We start from the raw sequence: 20,019 nt of genomic DNA, 5'->3' as shown, positions 1-20,019 counted from the left end.
CATTGAGTCGCAGATTTTAATCCACTGCTGGATGAAGGCCCTCTACCCCCCTATTGGATGTCGATAGTGAAGCTTTGACTTTTTTTCCCCGTACTTTGCGATTCGGGTCTGTGAGGATTGACTAAGGTAGGGGGGGGGTCCACTCTGTCTGCAGATATCACTCCGCTCGGTTTAATCACGTAGCGCTTTCGCGGCCAATATTGTCTGTGACATTACGGAAGATATCACTTCAAATGTTTATCTTCAATATAAACAAAGAACTTAATGTAAGTCTCAAAAACTTATCGGGCACCTACCGACAGGGTAGAAAGCTGACATTTGGTACATAGTGATGTCTCACTGCAGTCATACCCCGATTTACGTCTTCCCCCTTTGTCGTTTCGCAAATGCTTCGTCACAATTTGTGACTCGCGCCGCTACACGATGAGCATCGCCTCAAAGCCCGCACTCGCGTCGCTGACAGCATCGTCGTCCGTCCCTTCTCGTTATCCGTCGCCTCTCGGCCTCCTGCACATCGCTTTGATTCGCCTCACCCACCCCCCTCACCTCCTCTCACCCAATCCTCTCACCTCACCTCACCCTCCCACCTCACCTCACCCAACTCTCCCACCTCACCTCACCCAACTCTCCCACCTCACTCAACCCTCACCCCCCCCCTCACCCAACCGTCCCACCTCACCTCACCCTCCCCACCTCATATCCACGAAGTAAGCCGGGCTGGTGGGGTCGCAGGGGAGTGGTGCGGTAATACTGCGCCACATCAATCCGTCGCGTCGTCCGTGCCCTTTCTTAATAAAAAAAACGTCTCCCCCAGGTGGATCGCATCAAGCAGCGGATGGACTCGAAGGCGTTTGTGGTGGGGCAGCTGGAGGAGGAGCTGGCTCGGGCCCGTGCCCTCGTCAGCAAGCACCTGGGCAAGGGGCTGCCGAACGTCAGCCGCCTGGCGCAGCCGCTCGCCGGCGTCGGAGACGGAGGATTGCCAGTGAGTCGTCCTTGTGTGTGGGACCGGTGGTAATTTAATCATTTAAATCACCACCGGTCTTGGAACACTCTCCCGCTACGCATCCGACAAATCGAATCGATTAACTTATTCAAATCTGAACTAAAGGCTTATTTATTTGTCCAGGCATACGCTGGAAAATAGTCGTTTATATGATGGTTCAAATGGCTCGTAACTTTTTGGCCACTCCGCCACTCCAAAATACCGCGACAATGTTGGGATTGTGGTCTGGTGTACGGAGACCGAACGGATTTATTTGTTTCAGTTAATTTTTTTCTGTGACGATCATTTTCTTGTTACGTGTATTTTTTTCCTCATTATTCATGTATTTATCTTTGAGTTTATTTTTTTAATTGAGAAGTTAGCGGCGTTTTGTTTTTGTATCATCTGTGTGAGGGACTGGATATGTAATGTGGCAGCGTTGTGGGATGGGCAATTGCATGAATGACGGCTCTGTAAAATGAAATAAGAATAATAACGGTTGCGTTCTTACGTACCTTCGTTGGTGTGCGAAAACCACAACGCGGTGGTGGGGGAGGGGGGTGGGGGGTTAAAGCAGGGGAGCCAGAGTTCTGTGGTCCTATGTTGGGATGTTTGGCCGGCAAACACATTTGGTGGTCGACGGTAATTTGATACGATTTCGACGTGTAGCTCGCTGCCGCCGCGCAGTAATCGCTCGCTCTCGTGGAGGGAAAGAGAACGGGCCCGGACGAGCGGGAAGGCAGCATGCAGGCAGTGAACCGGCGCAACCAACAATTGCCCAAGCTCTGCGGACCTCCATATGTAAAAAATATGTTATCAGCCAATCAATGAGTGGACTACTGGTTGAGGGCCTCCCTGCGCCATGGGAGTTGTTCGACAATAATTCAGCGTGCTGCTCCGGTGCGCGGGTTGGAGAAGACGGGGAACATAGACGTTTCAGCGTAATACAGCACAACGATGTATTTGTCTGCGGCACCCTTTGCTGCCGTTTTATTGATGGAGGTCGCCGTTCTCGAGCGCTGTTCAGGGCTCTCAACCCTCCTTGGCTTGGGAGCCTCGACTAGATGGGGGGGTGCATTCTGGGTGATTTGGGTCATCGGTGATGGTACCCCCCCCCACACACACACACACATACCTCCATAATGTCTCTTTGGGGGGGTCACTACCCCATATCGAACTGTCGTGCCATCTGATCATTGCGGCCGCTCTTGTGGGGCACCAGCGATGCCGTCGCGATCCTTGCGGGAGTGGAGCGGTGTAACTGTCCGGGTGCCCCCATCCCCCCCCCCCCGCGCAGGTGACCAAGCGCGTGAAGCTGGACCCGGCCCGCGGGGGCGGCCCCGGCAACCTCCGGCAGGAGTTTATCGCGCGCGAGAAGCTCCGCTTGCAGGGCCTGGAGCAGGAGTACGCCGAGAAGATCCGGCGTCTCAAGGCGGCGCAGAGCGGCGGTGGCCCGGCGCGGCCGAAGACCGGCGTGGCAGTTGCCGCTGCCGCCGCCACCACCGCGGCCGCCACCGCCGAAGTGGCCGCGGTCGTCAAAATCGCCGCAGTCAAAATCGCCGCGGTCACCGAAATGTCCGCGGTCGCCGCCACCGAGGGGCAGAAGAAAGCGCTGCAGGGCGGCCGGTTGCGCAGCGCGCGGTGCAGCGGGCAGGCCCTGTCAACGCCGCCGGCCGCGCCCACCGTCAGCCAACCGTCGCTGCACGACCTCTCGCAGGACAAGCTCACGTTCGGTCCCGTCGAGGAGGGGGATGCCGATGACGCGGCGGCGCAGGCGACGCCGGCACGGGCAGGGGCGGCGGCGCCGGGCGAGCGGCCGGGGCCTCCGACTTCCCCGACGAGCGCGACCACGCCGCGCCGGCTTTCCCTGACGGGCGGCGGCCTCGTCACGCGACCCAACCTGCCCGGGGCGGACGGCCTGTCGGGCAAGGACGCGACGCCAAGCCGGCTCCGCGGTGGCCCGGAGGCTCCCGCGGCCGCCACAGCCGTCGGGGCCGCTAGGACCGGGCGCGGCTCTGTGGCTGCGGCGCCGGAGGTCGAGGTTGCCCGGCAGCCGGTGACGAGGTCCAGCAAGCGCCGGAGAGGGGCGGCCGGAGCCAGGGGCGTGGGACGCGGGCGAGCGAAGGGCGCGGGCACGGCGGAGAAGAGTGCCGGTGCCGGCAAGGCGGTGGCAGGGGGAGACCTGGGACTGCTGGCCCAGGCCGAGGCCGAGGGCCTTGAGCTGGAGGCGGTGCTTGCTCAGTTCTCGAGGATGCTGCTGCCGGCGGAGGGGCCGACGAGCAGCGAGGAGGTAAAACTCCCTCGCAGCGGGGCCCAACGCCTCGTCGGTTTAAACGCTGGCTTCCGGCGAAAAGCCTGGCGCCGTTTCGCCGACACGGCTGACGTGTCGGCGAAACAGCAGCCCTGTTGTTTTGTGCGAGCCGCGGTGGCTAGGAGATGTTAACTACCTCGCCTGGTATACAGGATGTCGTGGATTCGATCAGGACCCTGACGACAGCTGTCTATTTGGAGTTTGCGTGTTTCTCTCCCCGTGGTCACGTGAATTTTTGTCCGGGTCCTCCGGTTTTTCCCCTCCACATTTAGAATATTTGTCTTCTGTAAGTTTCCATGCGATAAGCCACTTCGTTGAGCTATCATTTGTGGCCACGTTTTTTTTCCGAAAAAGAGCTATATAGTTCCGTGGGCCTTACCTGGTGAAATAAAAATAATTTTAGTTTAGTTTAAATCACAACTGTGGCTCTCAAACTCATTGTAGCGAGACGGGAAGAAGGTGTTCAGATTTCTTTGCTAAACAGTGCAACCAATTTAAAAAAGATAAAAACCGATTCAATCAGGTGTGAAAACCACAGCAATCATTGGAAGGATTTGATAAACCATTTCGGGTCTTAATTGATTGTTCACGCTTATGGTGGCTTTCAGACTGCATCCATTATTTTCGTCTCCCCCCTCCTCTTTTCCGAACATAGATGGACTCGGCCATCTGAATAACTGCCAAATCGTTCTCCGTGGTGCTAACGTTAAAAAAACCGCCACTTTTTTCAAATTTTCTTGCTGTGGTTTTCACACCTGATGATGATTGCTTGTGTTGCAGTCGAAACGTCGTGAGAATTTAATTGTTTTAAATTTTAATATTTTATTGTTTCCCTTCTACGTGGTGACTTTACCGAAAGAACCAGGAATATAGTGACAGGGTCGTTACTATCGCTCCGCGTTGATCACCGCTCTTGCCCTCCCCCCCCCGCCTCGTCAGGATGTGGTGACGGGCGTGGACCTGGTGCGCCTGTCGCGCCCGGCCGTCCGGGACTGCGTGGCCGAGCCGTTTGGCCCCTACAAGAGCCCGCTGCTCGCGTTCAAGACCTACAGGTGGGTCCGCACCGCCACCGAGTTCAATCAGCCCTGGCTCCTTCCCCTCAGTGTTAAAGCCTACTACTATGTGTTAAACTCATCTTTGTGTGGGTGTCTTGTTTATGCGTCTCGTGTAAATATATGTACGGTGCGCGTGTGTGCCAGTAATGCGCGAGTCTGTGTTTGTACGCATGTCCGTGTGTGTGTGTTTGCTGCGTGCCTCTGTGCATCTTAGTGTTGCGTACGTCTGTCAAATTGAGTGCACTCGTGTTTTTGCTCGTGTGTGTTTGTATGGGTTAGTGTTCTGTTTGTGTCCAAGCGTGTCTGGCGTTGATGCGGAGGGCGGTTGTGTAGCAGCGTTTACCGCGCTGCGTTACGAACTCTCGGCCCCTCCCGAGTTCGCTTCCAGCTCACCGCCACCAACACCAGCGACGATTGTCTGAACTGGGGCTACCCTAGGTCGACTCGGCCTCAAATGAGTACCTGGCAGCGTGTGCAAGCATCGCCACTGGGGAGACAAAGGCGGCCGGGCGTGGTGCCAGCCACCCCGCCGCGCTCGCGTGCCGTGCCGACCTTTTGTGGTTGCTGCTGCTCGCACGCAACAGGTGCTTGCCCCGAAAGTCTGTTGAGGCTACACGGTGGGGCGGGGAATCTTTGTCTCCGTTGGGTGTTTAGGTTCAGCACGTACTTCCGCACCAAGGAGCAGCTGCTGCTGAGTTCGCCGTCCTTCAGCAACAAGGTGGAGCCGCGCTGGAGCTTCTGTCACTTCGAGCTCACGGGGACGTGCAACGACGAGGACTGCCCCTGGTGAGACGTGAGACGGCAGAACACGCGCGACGGCTCCCTCCAGGGTGAATGAGCCGACTCGCCGGCGCCGCAGACTTTGCAGCAGCAGTGCCGAGTTTGGTACAGAGATGAAGATTTCCCCACCCACCCCTTTAACAGACCGGTGGGTCGAGCGCTGTTAGCGGAGCACCTATTGATTAAGGTCGGCACGGCACGTGAGCGGTTGGGTGGGCAACACCACGCCTGGCCCAACTTTGTCTCCCCCGGTGCTGATGCCTTTTCACGCTGCTCTGGGTTACTAATTTGAGGTGTCCACGTTGTTATACTTGGAGTTTGCGTGTTCTCTCTCTTCTCTCCCGGTGGTCACGTGGCTTTTTCTCCCCCTCCCTCCGCCCCCCCCCCCCGCAATTAGAAACATGCGTTTAAGAAGAGTAATTTGGCTGCTATGACTTACCGCGTGATAAGCCAATTCGTTGAGCTATATGGTGATCTAACTTACAAAAAATCCGACAACAACAACAACCCTCCCCTCCCCATACTCATGCTGCTGCTGCTGTTATGTGGCTGTTACTGACTGGTACAGGCAGCACATGGCGGACTGCACTCTGAGCCGGGAGGAGCTGTTCCAAGACATCCTCTCGTATGACCTCCCCCTGCTGGGCTGTACAAGTGAAAGTTCCCCGAAGCAGATAGTTGCCGCGGCCGGTAAAGCACCACGCACGCACGCACGCTCAACAAAGACAAAGATCCCCCCCTGTATTTTAGCCTTGACAGACTGTTGGGGCAAGTGCTGTCGGCGAGCAGCTTCTCGATTGAAAACTAATTTCTTTGGAACTGATTTTTGTGTTTAGCCTATTGTTCTTCCCCCCCCGCCCCCCGCCGCACCTCCGTTTGGCTACGTACGGTGCGAAAGACGTTCAACGTACATACCTAATGAAGAGATAGCTGTGGTTGGGAATGGATCTCTGGTCGCTGGGTCCATTGCCCGGGTGCGCTAACCACTCCGTCACCAGCACCGCCCTGAATCCGACTCAACTCAAGAAGCAATAGAAAACGGCGGAGACAATCTTACATGTTCGCCGCCATTCAAAGTAAAATAAAAAAAATCAAATCTAAGTCTCAACAACATCCATTCGTCGATAAGTGTCCTTTAAAATAGGTAGTAGACGACGTTTTTTGGCAATGGCTGTTCTTCAGAGCACGTATAATTAACTGTAAGTGGGTAAACACAACCTTACGTTCTTGTCGCCTAATTTGCACGCCGGGTCATCGACAGCTGACCGCTACGTAGGAGTACCGTGGCCGTGCCCAATCGGTGGCTCGTTTGACGACGTCTTCACTGCGTGGTTTCTTCTCTATTTTTGGTGGGGGGTGGAGGGTGGTCGGGTACGCACGCATGTACTTCGAACTCCCCTTTCGCGCCGCCGTGCGTATGTCCGGCCGCGCTAATCGAAGGCGGCGTCTCTCCCTTGCCCTCGCCGCTCGTCGCGTAGAGAGCTACGTGCGCGGCGTGCTGGGCCCCAACACGGAGCGCGTCACGGCCGATCAGGTGGCCGTGCTGCTCGTCGGCAAGGTCAACGAGCGCGCCCGCCACCGTGAGTGTCGTCATGCATGCCGGGCCCCCTCCGCGGCACCACCACCATCGCCGCCGCCACCACCACCAAAGACGAAGACAAGAGATCTGCCGTATAGCCTGAATAGACCGTTGGGGCAAGTGCTTTGAGCGAGCACCTATGAAAGACGGCATGGCACATGTGAAGGTGGTGGGTGGCCAACTTTGTCTCCTCAGTGGCAATGTTTACTACACACCACACTAGGTACTCGTTTGAGGCCGAGTCGAACTAGGGGGGAGGCCCAGGACCGGTTCGGATAATCGTCACTTTGTGTTGGCCGTGAGCGGGAATCGAACTCGGGCCGCCGGGTTCGTAGTGCGGCAAGGTCAGCGACCGGGCCCGCCAGCGTGAGTGTGACTCCCGCTAGCGAGCGTGCCGGGCTGCCACGGCACCGCCACCGTTCTTGCTAGCTCACGACTGCCGACAGGCATCGGTAACAGTACTCGCTCGCTCTCGGAGGGAAAGGGAGGAGGAATCGCGGTCGAGCGGGAAGGCAGCAGCCAGGCGGCGGGCCGGTGCTGCCAACAATTGCCCGAGTTCTGCGGTCCTCCACACGTCTAGATTGTTTCGCCCCAAACCCGGAGCGCTCTCTGCGATGCAATGGGGACGTGATATTAGTCCGCACTTTGCGAGACCGCCTTCTCCTGGCTAGCCAGGGGGTCCCCAGCACCTCTTCCTCGGCGGCAACGGGAAGGGAGTCTCGCACATCGTCTGTGCGGTGATCCACAAGGCAGCAGCTGTAAAACCGCGGGGTGAGCTCGGTGGGCCGGGTGACGGTGGAGGGGTTTGTGTTAACCACGTGCGGCTAACAAGGGGATTGGTAGGGTCGGGGTTAGTGACACGCCATTGCTCCGGAGACTCGCGCTGACTGGTACCGTCCCCCTCCCCCCCACCACCGCAGAACCCCCCTTCACCACGTTCAAGGAGCGGCGGGCGTGGCGGCCCGTGGCCGTGAGGAAGACAAACGCGGCGGGGACGGCCGGCGGGAGCGACAGCGAGAGCGGCGGCGACGACGGCGACCGCGGGGCGCTCCCCGGGCCCGCCAAGTGTGAGAGATTGAGCGCGGACGCACGCGGGGACACGGTGACGGTGACGCGCAGACATGGTGACGCGCAGACGCGGTCGCGAGCGGACACGGTGACGCGCGGACACGGTCGCGAGTGGACAGGGTGACGCGCAAACGCGGTGACGCGCAAACGCGGTGACGCGCAGACGCCGTCGCGAGCGGACACGGTGACGAGCGGACGCGGTGACGCGGTGACGCGGTGACGAGCTGACGCGGTGACGCGTGGACACGGTCGCGAGTGGACGCGGTGACGCCCGATGGTTTGGCGCTAGTCAAACGCAGATCATCCGGGTGCGGGAATACTCTCCGGGTTACCGCCCCAGACAGACCGGACCGATGCGAGTCTCTGCCACACACCACCCCCCCCCCCCCCCCTCTTACCCCCCCCCACCCCACCACGTGCCCGTGCAGCCGGTCCAGCCGTGGCACCGGCCGGACAGGTCGAGGTGGCGGCGGCGTGCAGCGAGCGCTACTTCAGCGTCGGCTCGGACGACGCCGCTCGGCTCGAGGAGGCCGTGGAGCGGAGCCCCGGCGACATCCAGCTGTGGATCAAGCTGTCCTACAAGTACCTCCACCAGCCCGAGTGGTACGCCCCCCCCCCTCCACCATGCACGCACGCCGGTAGTACGGCACTGCTGCGTCAGGCTCCGCCAGGCAGCTTTCTTTGAGACTGGGCTCAAAGATGTGGACCAGTCGGTTTAAAAGACGAATGCATATACTATCGGAGCATGTGTTTTTTTTGTTGTTGCATGTTCACCACAAGTATATGCGGTTAATGCAGACATCGTTCCTTGCAAAAGGTTTTTGTTTGGTGTTTTAACATCTAAACGCAACTGTTTTATTGTCAGAAAAGGGAAAACCCTATTATCGTAATTGAATACTGGCTTCAGTTTGGTGTTTTAACATGTTAACACAACTGTTTTATTGCCAGAGGGTAAAACCTATGCCTATATTTTGATACTGGCAAGGGGGAGGTCCCGTGATGTGTGCACTGTCCTTGAAACTGATTTGGCCTTCGCCAGAGACACGGGGGGAGGGGGGGGGCCCCTTTATGGCCTTGTCTCACCACCGCTGTGTTGCGGCAGGGAAACGACGCCAAACGGTGGACGGCACAAAGGCGATGCGAAGATTCCTAGCTCGGGTTGAGCGGTTATACGTAAACGTAAACAATACACGCACACGAATAATCTGTTCCTCGGTGTGCTCCCCCACCTCCATCCCGCCCCGCCCCTCCGCTCCCGTCCCACCGCCCCCAACCCCCCCCCGGTCCCACTGCGACCTTCGCCGCCACGCCCCCACCCTAGCGACCCCACGGATGCGCTCAACGCGGCCCTCAACTGCCTGTCGCGCGCCCTGGAGGTGAACCGCAGCAGCGGCGAAGTGTGGGGTCGCTACCTGGCACTGTTCGCCGGCTGCGTCGGCAGCCACGAGGAGCTGCAGGAGATGTGCGAGGTGGCCGTGGGCTACGCGCCCGACCACGGACTGTGGTGGCAGGTGCGTACGCGTACGCGCGGGCGCGGTGGAGTGGTAGTGTGGTAGCGGGCGGTGCGCCGCGGACACGAGTTCGGTTGCCGCTCGCGGCCCGCACCGGTGACGATTATCTGAACAGGGTCCCTTGGGGCCTCCGCTAGGTCGACTCGGCCTCAAATGAGTACCTGGTGCGGTGTGTAAACATCGCCACTGCGGAGGCAAAGGCGGCTAGGCGCGATGCTGTGGCCACCCCACCCCCCCCCCTCGTGCGCCGCGCCGGCCTTCATAGGTGCTCACTATATAACAGCACTTGCCCCAACAGCCCTGTTCAAGGCTATATGGGGAGGCTTTATTGTACGCGCGTGTGTGTGTGTGTGGGGAGCGGTGGTGTAGCGGTTAGCGCTACGCTGCGCTATGAACCTGGCGACCCGGGTTCGATTCCCGCTCACGGCCAACACCAGTGACGATTATCTGAACCGGTCCCGGGCCTCCCCTAGGTCGACTCAGCCTCAAATGAGTACCTGGTGCGGTGTGTAAACATTGCCACTGGGGAGACAAAGGCGGTCGGGCGTGGTGCTAGCCACAAACCCCCTCGTGTACCGTTCCGGCCTTCATAGGTGCTCGCTAACAGCACTTGCCCCTACAGTCTGTTAAGGCTATATGGGGGATCTTTGTCTTGGTGTATTCGGTCAACGTACGGCGCTGGTGCCAGGCCACGTGCCTCGGGAGTTCACGTGGCCTGTCACCAGCGCCGTGGTGACGCGTAGCCTGTTGCGACAAGTAAATATCAGCACTGGGAAGACAAAGGTGGCCGGGCGTGGCCCTGGCCACACCACCGCATTGTGCCCCGTGCCGCCCTTCATCGGTGTTCACTCGGCAGTCTGTAAAAGGCCACGGGGGGGGCGGGGGGCAAATCTTCGTCTTGGTTTTTCACGTCTCTGTCTGCGTGCGTGCGATCACAGTACCTCTCGCTGGAGCGGACGTACGAGGGCAAGGACTACGTCTGCTCCCGTCTGCTCCAGTTCCTCGTGGCCACGGCGCCGGCGCCGGCGGTGGCAGCGGCGGCGGTGGCGCCGGCCGACCGACGCCTGCACTCGCACCGACTGCTCGAGGCCCTGCTCTACCGCGTGCAGCTCAACGTCTGCACGGGGCGCCTGCAGCTGGCGCTCGCAATCTTCCGGGTGCGCACGAGCCGTCGTGCCCCCGCCGGTTGGCGCTCGCCACGGCGCTAGCTGCAGTCGCGACCCGACCTCCCCTTCCCTGTGCGTGTCTCTCTCTCTCTGTCTCTCCGTCTCTGTCATGGTTTGTAGCGAGGTGTCTCGGTCCAGCCGACGTCCGATGCCAGCTGTGTAACGTCTCTCCTTGCGCAGTGGCGAGATGTTAACTCAGGAGGTCGTGGGTTCGATCCCGGCCCTGACGCCTGCTGTTGTGTATGTGGAGTTTACACGTCTCTCTCTCTCTCTCTCCCCGCATTTCCGATTTAGCACGGTTGGCTATATACGGTGCGAAAGAAGAGAGCGTAAAAAGGAGAGGCACCGTACGTAGTGAATTTGAAACACGAGCGGCCAATTGCATAAAATCGTCACTCAATGGGAACAACGCAACCTGAAAAGCACACCCGGGATAGTGTCTCGTAGATCACGGCAGCGGGAAACCTCTCTCTTACCGAGGGCCCCGCGCGCGAACGACTTCCCACGCAACCTCCGTCCATGACACCGCTCGAGAACTCGTTAATCTGCGTGCAGCGTTGGTTCTACGGGAGGGTGCGCGCGTGCGCGTCTCTTACACGTGGCGACACGCGCGTCCGTCCGTCCGCCCGCCCGCCCGCAGCAAGCGCTGACTGCCGCTGGCACCGCCGGGAAGGAAGAGCGGCAAAAGGCGACGCGGGAGCCGTGCGTGTCGGCGCTGCTGCTGCCTGCCGACCGCGCCGTCGCGTGGCTCTCCTACCTTCACGCCGTCGAGTTCGGCGAGCTGCCCTCCGCCCTCGCCGACCCGGCCTGCTCGCTGCCCGGCGCCCTCGTGCGCAAGGAGCCCTTCGTGCTGCCCTGGCGCCGGCGCGGCGACCTCAAGACGCCGCCGGCCGCGCTGCTCGCGCTGCTGCAGGGTAAGGGGGGGGGGGGAGGGTCTCTGGCACGGGGTGGGAGGGAGGGGGTGGGGGGTGGGGGGCGGGGGGGGTGCCGTTTACCGGTCGGCTGGTACGCGCGCAGCGTTTTTACTGCGGGCAGAGAGATCGCCGCTTTGACTTTTGGTACAATGTTTGCGTGCACGTTAAATTTCTTTCGCGCCGTACGTAGCCAACCGTGGCAATCGGAGGTGCCGATGGGATGGATTTTCTAGATTTGAAGCTTTCGTGACTGCAAGGATCCATTCTCTTTGGTTCTATTCGGTAAAGGTCACGTAGGTAAAAAATAAAACAACAAAAAAATCACGACGTTTCGGCAACAACGGACCTGATGAAGGCCGCTTGTGTTGTGGCCGAAACGTCGTGATTTTTTGTTGTTTTATTTTGTACCTACGTGACTTTACCGAATAGAACCAAAGAGTAGGGATGGATTTTGCGCGTGGATTTTTCTCCGGGTCCTCTGGATTTTTTTTGCTCCACGTTTGGAATCGACGTCGCGCGTTGGGAGTATTTGGCTGCGATAAATTTCCACGCGATGACAAAGCAACTCGGTCGAGCTATCATGTGCGGCCCGGGCCGCTTGTGACAAAGGGGCTGTAAAATAGCTCAGTAATGGGCCTTACCTGCGAAAACAAAAAACTAGTTTATAGTTTGGTATATCAGCCGACGCTTCCCCCATCGAGCCAGCCGTACGGGTGTTTGCGCACGGTACACCACGACGCGCCCGCAACTTCTCCCCCCCCCCCTACCTTCTCCGCCACGCAACACAGAGGCCGTGCGAGCCTGCTCCAGTGATCCAGGCGGCGCTAACGACGACTGCAACGACGGCAGTGGCGACGCCCGAGCAGAGACGTTGGCCGCGTGCCTGCCCATCCACAGGAACGCACTGCGCGTGCACGCGCTGTGCGAGAGGTGCGTCCTCCGCTCTCACGCGCCCCGCCAGCCGCGCTTGGTGCTGCCCCCCCCCCCCCCCCCCGTGTCTCCATGTTACCCTGCCCTACCCGCCGCCCCCCCCCCCCCCCCCCCACGTGCCGTGTTCCATGTTGTTACGTGGGGCGTCGCGGTGGCGAGGTGTTTACCTCCCTCGCCCCCGCGGCTCGCGCAGAGACCCACAGGCTCGCGCAGAGACCCACAGTTTGTCGTCCTTCCCCCGCACCTCCGACGAGCACATTTGTCTACGTACGGTGGGAAAGAAGTTTAACATTCATACGCCCGCCGCTTAATGGGAACGACGCCTACCCGAAAAACACCCGCGTCTCGTGGATTAGGTTTGCGGGAAACCTCTCCCTTACTTCCCGAGGGCCACGCACGAACGACTTCCAAACATCCGGGCTGATGGGCGAGCGCGCACCGCGCTACGAACGCGGCCGCCTGGCTCTGGCTTCGAGTCACGGGGCCCGCGTCGGTGGCGTCTGATATCAGAACCGGTTCCCGGGGCCTCCCCCAACGTCGATTCCACCTTACACGAGCTCCCGGTGGTGCGGCGTGTGAACATCGGCGCTGGGGGGACGAAGGCGGCCGTGGTGCCGTGGTGCCTTGACGGCAACACCAGCTCCTCGTGCGCCGTGCCGGCCTTTCGTAGGTGCTCGCCCACGGCGCTTGCGGGAGCTTAGAGTGAACTAAACTTAGAATTTTACCGGGTAAGGCCCACTGAGCGGATAGCTCTTTTTGAGCTCCTCCGCTCTGCCCCTCCACATTCAGAATGGACGTGCGTTTAGAGTATTTGGCTGCTATACATTTGCACAAAAGCCACTTCGTTGAGCTATCATTTGTGGCCAGGTCACTTCTGGAAAAAGAGCGATGTAGCTCAATGGGGCCTTCCCGCGACCCGCATCCCAGGCGAGGGAGAACTTTTGGCCACCGCGTGCCCCCCCCCCCCACGTCCTCACGGTCCCGTACGTCCTCGTTCGCCCTCTTTTCCAACAACCCCCCCCTCCCGCGGTGGCAGCTGGGACGAGGCGCTGGCGCTGTGCGGCGCGATCTGCGCCGAGGCTGCCGGGGGTCCGCTGGAGCTGGAGGCGTGCGCGGCGCTGGCGGAGACGCTCGTGCAGAGGGGCGACGCGGCGGAGGGCGCGAGGGCCTGGCTCGGGGCCCTGCTGCGCCGGCCGAGGGACGCGCGCCTCGCTTACCACTGCGCCAAGTTCCTCGCCGCCCACGTGAGCGGCGGAGCCGGGGGTTTGCCGCCGGCTACGGCTACGGCTACGGCAGGGGTCCGCCCGGGGCTAGATGATGTGGTCGCGCCCCCCGTGAGGTGTCGTCGCGAGGTCGGGGAGCGTCCGTCGATGTCGGTGTTGAGTTCAAGATGTTAACTGCCTCGCCTGGTATGCGGGAGGTCGTGGGTTTTGATCCTGACCCCTGACGCCTGTTGTATATATGGAGTTTGTGCGCGTCTCTCTCTCTCTACCTGTGGTCGCGCGGATTTATCGCCGGGTCCCTCCGACTCTGGTCGTTGCGAGGTGTGGAACGTCTGTCTGTCGTGACCGCTCCAGTAGCTCTGGTCGTTGCGAGGTGTGGAACGTCTGTCTGTCGTGACCGCTCCAGTAGCTCTGGTCGTTGCGAGGTGTGGAACGTCTGTCTGCCGTCTGTGTCGATTCAGGCTGTGGAGGAGAAGCCGATCGCTGTGCTAGAGTCGCTCGCGGCGTCGTTCTTCGCGGAGGAAGGGGCTGCCACCACCGAGCTCCTGTTCAGGTGCCGCCCCCCTCCCTCCCTCCTCGCGTGCACGTGTCATGTGACCGCAGCCGGCAAAAGGGCCAGACGGAACTCTCGATATAGAAGTCGGAAGGTTGCGATTTCAAGTCTGGACCCTGGGCCGACTGGTCATCTTCATCGCGGTGCGATCGATGGGTTGGCGAGGCTTGCCGACCGAACCCTGAACTCTAGCTCGTTACACGCACAGAGTGCTTGCCACAAATGAACCACCAATACCTTGCTGACCTCGTCAAGGAGCACAGTCACGTGAACTCCGTTCATCGAAGACTCGCCGCATCTTACGGCGCTTTCAGATGCTCTTCTGCAGATGTCTGGAATGCTCTTCCCTCCGATATTAGGAAGCCACTGGAGCTGTGCACCTTTAAATCATCAACTTGATTGAAAACTCATTTCTTTAGAACTGCTTGTTGTGTTTAGTTTGTTATCCTTCCCCCGCACCTCCGATGAGCACGGTTGGCTACGTACGGTGCGAAGGAAGCTCAACATACGTATGTGCATGTACCACGTGTTACGTGCATGTACCACGTGTTGCGTAACACGTGTTGCGTTCCATCTCCAGGTCGCTGCTCGGGTGCCCCGTGCCGTACAACTTCCGAGCCCCCGGCTTTGCGGCCGGAGTCTCGCGCGAGACGCTGCAGGCCCAGCAGGGCTACCTGTGGCTCTGCTACTGGTACGCTTTTCTCCCCCCCCCCCCGATGAACTTTGTCGTGACCAATACGATGCGAATCTTCACAAGGCCTCACTCGTGCGCCGTGGTGGCTATGAGACGTCAACTACCTCGCCTGGTGTACAAGAGGTCGTGGGTTCGATCATGACTTTGACGCCTGCTGCGTATTTGGAGTTTGCGTGTGTCTCTCCCCGTGGTCTAGTGGATTTTTCTCTGGTTTCTTCTTCCACGTTTAGAATCGGCGTTACGCGTTTAGAGTATTTGGCCGATAAAATTTCCAAACAACGATAAATCACTCTGTCGAGCTATCATTTGTGGTAAGGTCATTTTGGAAAAAGATCTATTTAGCTCCGTGGACCCTTGCCTGGTATAAACTAAAAATAGTGAGTGTCGTTATTGTGGCATGGCGACGCTGTGTGTGGCGTGCGGCTTTTGACGGGACGACCGTGTGTGTGTGGCATGCGGCGTTAGCTCCTGGCAGGTGCTGGCGAGTCCCGCGGCCGGAGCGACGGACGCCCACGAAGCTGCGCTGGGGGCCCAGCTGACGGCGGAGCCGCTGCGGCTGCTGTGGTTGGAGTGCGTTGCCCACGCTTGCAAGTGCCTTGCACGAGCGCTCGCGCGGCACAACCTCGCTCTATTAGCGGTGGCGAGATGTTAACTACCTCGCATGGTTTACGGGAGGTCGTGAGTTCGATCCCGACCCTGGCACCCTCGTACGTTGAACTCTTCGCACCGCACGCGGCCATCGGCGCTAATCGGAGGTGCGCTAGAAGTTCCATGCCAGCTGCATGTTCTCCGCGTGGTCACGTGGATTTTTCTCCGGGTCCTCCGATTTTTTTCCCTCCCACATTTAGAACAGTGGGCTTGGGAGTATTTGGCTGCTACAAATTTTCCGCATGATGATAAGCCCACTTCGTTGACGCTATCATTTGTGACAGCCAGGTCGCTTCTGAATAAGTAATACTTAAAAAATACTTTTTTTTTTAAACACGCTTTAATGAAATGTACCGTATTCGTAATGGCAAAATTCCACGACTCCAGGAAGTGGCCCCGAAGCTTGCCATAACGTAAGGGACCGTGGTGATTTACAGCCAACGTCAGTTGAGCGTGGACAATTAGACCCAAGCCGAAACATAACATATAAAAAAATTATTTAAAAATATATTTTGTATTTTTAATGAATGAATATAGTATTGTCATCAGTGTGATATTGGTATACCAAGTTTGCAGTCGATACCACATTGGGAAGTGGGTTAAAATTGAGTTACAAGATTTGAGGATACAACAACAACAACAACAGACGGAGTGAGTTAAATAAAAGCGTGTAAAAAGAGCCGTGCACCTCAGTGGGCCTTACCTGGTAAAATAAAAAAATAGTAAAATCACAATAGTTTCTAATAGCTTCTATGCTAATTCCTTTGTCAAGGCGCTTTGTTTCTTCTCACACAGCTTAAAGGTCGCGATCTGAGCGTGGCTTTTTCGCTCCAGCACTGTCCTACCAGACAGTCTCGTCCCTTCATCTGATGAAGGCCGCTTGTGTTGTGGCCGAAACGTCGTGAGAATATTGTGTTATTTTATTTTATCAGTTTATTATTTTATTCTCATTCTACGTGACTTTACCGAAAGAACCAAAGAAGACCAACAAGGTCTGTTGAAGGCTATATGGCGGGGGGGGGGGCAACATCTTTGCGTGTGTCTGCACGTGCGTCTGCGCGTGCCCGTGCGCCCGCGTCCGTGTGCGCAGCTACCTGACGCAGGCCAAGGCGAGGCTGCTGGCGTCGGCGAGCAAAGCGCCGGAGCTGCGGTCGTTCACGGCGCTCGTGCACCGCTGCCTCGCCACGGTGCCGGTGCGGCGCGCCCTCCCGCACTCCTCCGCCAAGTACTGGGCCGACTACACCTTCCACAACCAGGTGCCCACGCCCGGCGCTCCCCACCCGGCAAGGAGCGGTTAGACCATCGCGCGAAACTCGCGCTCGTCCTTTGTTGGCTGAGCCGTCGGACGGGCAGGGTGGCCGAGGCGCATCTGAAAGAAGCGACGCGCTTTCAGATGCGCCTCTGCGGCCGTCCGGAGCGCTCGCCCTTCCCTTCGACAGTTGGAAGCCACCGGAGCTGTGCACTTTTAAAATGTGCCCACAGACTCGCGCAGAGACACACAGACTCACACAGAGACCCACAGACTCGCGCAGAGACCCATAGACTCACACAGAGACACACAGGCTCACACAGAGACCCACAGACTCGCACAAGAGACCCACAGACTCACACAGAGACCCATAGACTCGCGCAGAGACCCACAGTTTGTCGTCCTTCCCCCACACCTTCGACTAGCACATTTGTCTACGTACGGTGGGAAAGAAGTTTAACATTCATACGCCCGCCGCTTAAGGGGAACGACGCCTACCCGAAAAACACCCGCGGCTCGCGTCTCGTGGATTACGTTTGCGGGAAACCTCTCCCTTACTTCCCGAGGGCCACGCACGAACGACTTCCAAACATCCGGGCTGATGGGCGAGCGCGCACCGCGCTACGAACGCGGCCGCCTGGCTCTGGCTTCGAGTCACGGGGCCCGCGTCGGTGGCGTCTGATATCAGAACCGGTTCCCGGGGCCTCCCCCAACGTCGATTCCACCTTACACGAGCTCTCGGTGCGGCGTGTGAACATCGGCGCTGGGGGGACGAAGGCGGCCGTGGTGCCGTGGTGCCGTGACGGCAACACCAGCTCCTCGTGCGCCGGGCCGGCCTTCGTAGGTGCTCGCCCACGGCGCTCGCCTCAACCGGCGGTCTACGTGCGGGAGCTTATAGTGAACTAAACTTAAAATTTTACCGGGTAAGGCCCACTAAGCGGATAGCTCTTTTTGAGAGACGACCTGGCCACAAATGAGAGCTCAATGAAGTGGCTTATCACGTGGAAATTTATAGTGGTCAAATGCTCTAAGCACGTAATGTCAATTCTAAATGTGGAGGGTAAAAGCAGAGGACCCGGAGAAAAATCCACGCGACCACGGGGAGAACATGCAAACTCGGGCTCCGTCAGGATCGGGATCGAACCCACGACCTCCTGTATACCAGGCGAGGTAGTTAACATCTCCTAGAAACCGTGATGATGATGATGATGAGATGCAAACTCCAAATATACAGCAGCAGCAGGCATCAGGGTCGGGATAGAACCCACGACCTCCTGTATACCAGGCGAGGTAGTTAACATCTCCTAGCCACCGTGATGATGATGATGAGAGACGCAAACTCCAAATATACAGCAGCAGCAGGCGTCAGGGTCGGGATCGAACCCACGACCTCCTGTACACCAGGCGAGGTGGTCAACATCTCGCCCAGAGATGTCAGGGGCACCGGGCATCGGTCGGTTCGCCGTGAGGCCACCGCGTCGCATGCGCGCGTCCCCACCCGTATCGTTGTGCGCGATGCACGGCTCCGCTCCCGCAGCGGGGATAAAAAACGAGCCGTCCCCGTCGCGAGCCTGGCGCGGCTCGGCTGTGCGGTGGCGGGGGGCGGGGGGGGGATGGAAAAAAAGAGGCGCCAACGTCTTTTGTCGGTCGGTTGGCGGTCGCGTGCAGGTTGTGGACGTGTACGTGGGCTGCCTGCCTCCCTGCCAACGCTCGGCGGCGCTGGAGAGGCTGCACGCGCTGGCGCCCACCAACGCCGCGCTGGCCTTACGGTAATGCCACTCAAGGGGCGCAGCTCTCTCCGCCAACGGCACGCTCCTCTGTATCCCGCCGCGACACGAGCCTCTTCGCTGATCTCGCCGAGGGGCAGTAAACCGTCATCACGTGACTTCCGGGTCATCCTCACAACGGCGGATTTTTGGGCTCGCGGTCGAACGAAGACCGTCACCGCATCGCGCGTGTTCATGTGCGCTCCGTGCGGCCGTCTGGAACGCTCTTCCTTCCGATATTAGGACGGCACTGGAGCTGTGCACTTTTAAATCCAGATTTTTTTTGCGAATTATTTTTTTCCAACTGCGTTTTGTGTTTAGTTTGTTGTCGTCCCCCACCTCCCTCCCGTACCTCCGATACGCACGGTTGGCTACGTTCGGTGCGAAAGGAGTTCAACATTCATACGTCCATGATGCACACCTCCAGCAGGCTACATCACACTGCCTTAACCCCAGCAGGGCTTCTCCTATATACCGCCACGGCACACACTGCGCTAACCCGCGCACTGCACCAACCTGCAATCGCATAACCCTCCCTTACGTGGTGGTGCGGTTTGTAAGGAGGGAGCGGCACCACGACTGTGATGACGGTGGGAACAATGTTGGTTGTCAACGTGAGTGTTGGTGGCAGGTGGAACGATGACACAAGCGACGTTGGTTGTCGGCGACCGGTGCTGATTGTAGCGTTGCTAGCAATTGGACTGACGACGATAACGTTGATATTGGCCTGTGACGTTGGGTTGTGATGATGGCGTAGCCGGAACGATGATCGATGTTGGGTTGTGACGACGATGACCAGGGGATGAGTGATGTTGAAGGCGAAGACGGTAGTGGAGGAGGGGGGGGAGGGCGGTGGCGCTCATGACGATGAAGAAGATAGAAGGTGGGCTGCCCTTGTGCTGCCCCCTCCTACCTATACCCCTCCCCCCGCCCCCATCCCACCCCCTCTCCAACCCAACCCAGGTTGCTGGTGGCGGAGGCGGAGGAGGGAAACGTCCACAGCGTTGCTCTGCAGGCCAAGCTGCTGATCCAGAGGCTGCCCTCGTGTCTTTTCATCTGGAAAATGTACTGTTGGGCCTCGATGCTCGGTGTCTTTTATGAACGCCGAGACAAAAAAATCCCGTGGCCGGAACGTCATCCCCAGTGCCTTGTGCTTCACCACCACCACCACCATTATCATCAACCCTCATCGCTGCCATCATCATTAGCATCATCGCCGATACCGCCGCTATCATCGTGTGTACGTTGAATTCTTTCGCGCCGTACGTAGCCAAACCGCGCGAATCGGCGGTACGGGGGGGAGAGAAAGACAACGAATTATCATCACTACCATCATCCTTACCATTATCACCGTCACTACCATCATCATCATCATCGACAGCGGGTACTACAACCACCACAACCATCATTTATCAATGCTTTCGTCACCACAATTGTTATCATCACGACTCCGGATCAGGATTCGCTTGATGAATCAAATGTGTAGTGGTCTCTAATGGCTGCCCGCGGGTCTATGTGCAACGATTGCACGCAGTACGTGCCAATTTAAAAAAAAAAAATTAGATTTTTTTTTTTTACTTGCGCCCGCAA

The 20,019-nt window shown here is 58.5% G+C and overlaps 1 protein-coding gene across 4 annotated transcripts in view; it reads left to right on the top strand.

Moving 5' to 3' along the window:
- Positions 1-20,019, top strand: part of ZFC3H1 (zinc finger C3H1-type containing) — a 48,816-nt gene that overhangs the window by 23,698 nt on the left and 5,099 nt on the right. For all 4 annotated transcript variants that reach the window (XM_032978032.2, XM_032978029.2, XM_032978028.2 and 1 more), the window contains 19 exons: positions 815-982; positions 2,280-3,272; positions 4,233-4,345; positions 5,003-5,134; positions 5,697-5,818; positions 6,607-6,708; positions 7,628-7,774; positions 8,204-8,378; positions 9,097-9,286; positions 10,225-10,443; positions 11,093-11,366; positions 12,155-12,296; positions 13,333-13,540; positions 13,981-14,072; positions 14,653-14,763; positions 15,232-15,336; positions 16,505-16,670; positions 18,332-18,432; positions 19,393-19,494. In XM_032978032.2, the coding sequence (XP_032833923.2) occupies positions 815-982; positions 2,280-3,272; positions 4,233-4,345; positions 5,003-5,134; positions 5,697-5,818; positions 6,607-6,708; positions 7,628-7,774; positions 8,204-8,378; positions 9,097-9,286; positions 10,225-10,443; positions 11,093-11,366; positions 12,155-12,296; positions 13,333-13,540; positions 13,981-14,072; positions 14,653-14,763; positions 15,232-15,336; positions 16,505-16,670; positions 18,332-18,432; positions 19,393-19,494 (3,662 nt within the window). The remainder of the gene's footprint in view (positions 1-814; positions 983-2,279; positions 3,273-4,232; positions 4,346-5,002; positions 5,135-5,696; positions 5,819-6,606; positions 6,709-7,627; positions 7,775-8,203; positions 8,379-9,096; positions 9,287-10,224; positions 10,444-11,092; positions 11,367-12,154; positions 12,297-13,332; positions 13,541-13,980; positions 14,073-14,652; positions 14,764-15,231; positions 15,337-16,504; positions 16,671-18,331; positions 18,433-19,392; positions 19,495-20,019) is intronic.

The sequence above is a fragment of the Petromyzon marinus genome, chromosome 65, assembly GCF_048934315.1.
Source record: "Petromyzon marinus isolate PM22_M1 ecotype Great Lakes invasive population chromosome 65, UKy_Petmar_22M1.pri1.0, whole genome shotgun sequence".
In the NCBI taxonomy this organism is placed as follows: Eukaryota; Metazoa; Chordata; class Hyperoartia; order Petromyzontiformes; family Petromyzontidae; genus Petromyzon; species Petromyzon marinus.
Note: the sequence above shows the minus strand (reverse complement) of the source record. Positions and strands in the feature narration are given on the sequence as shown.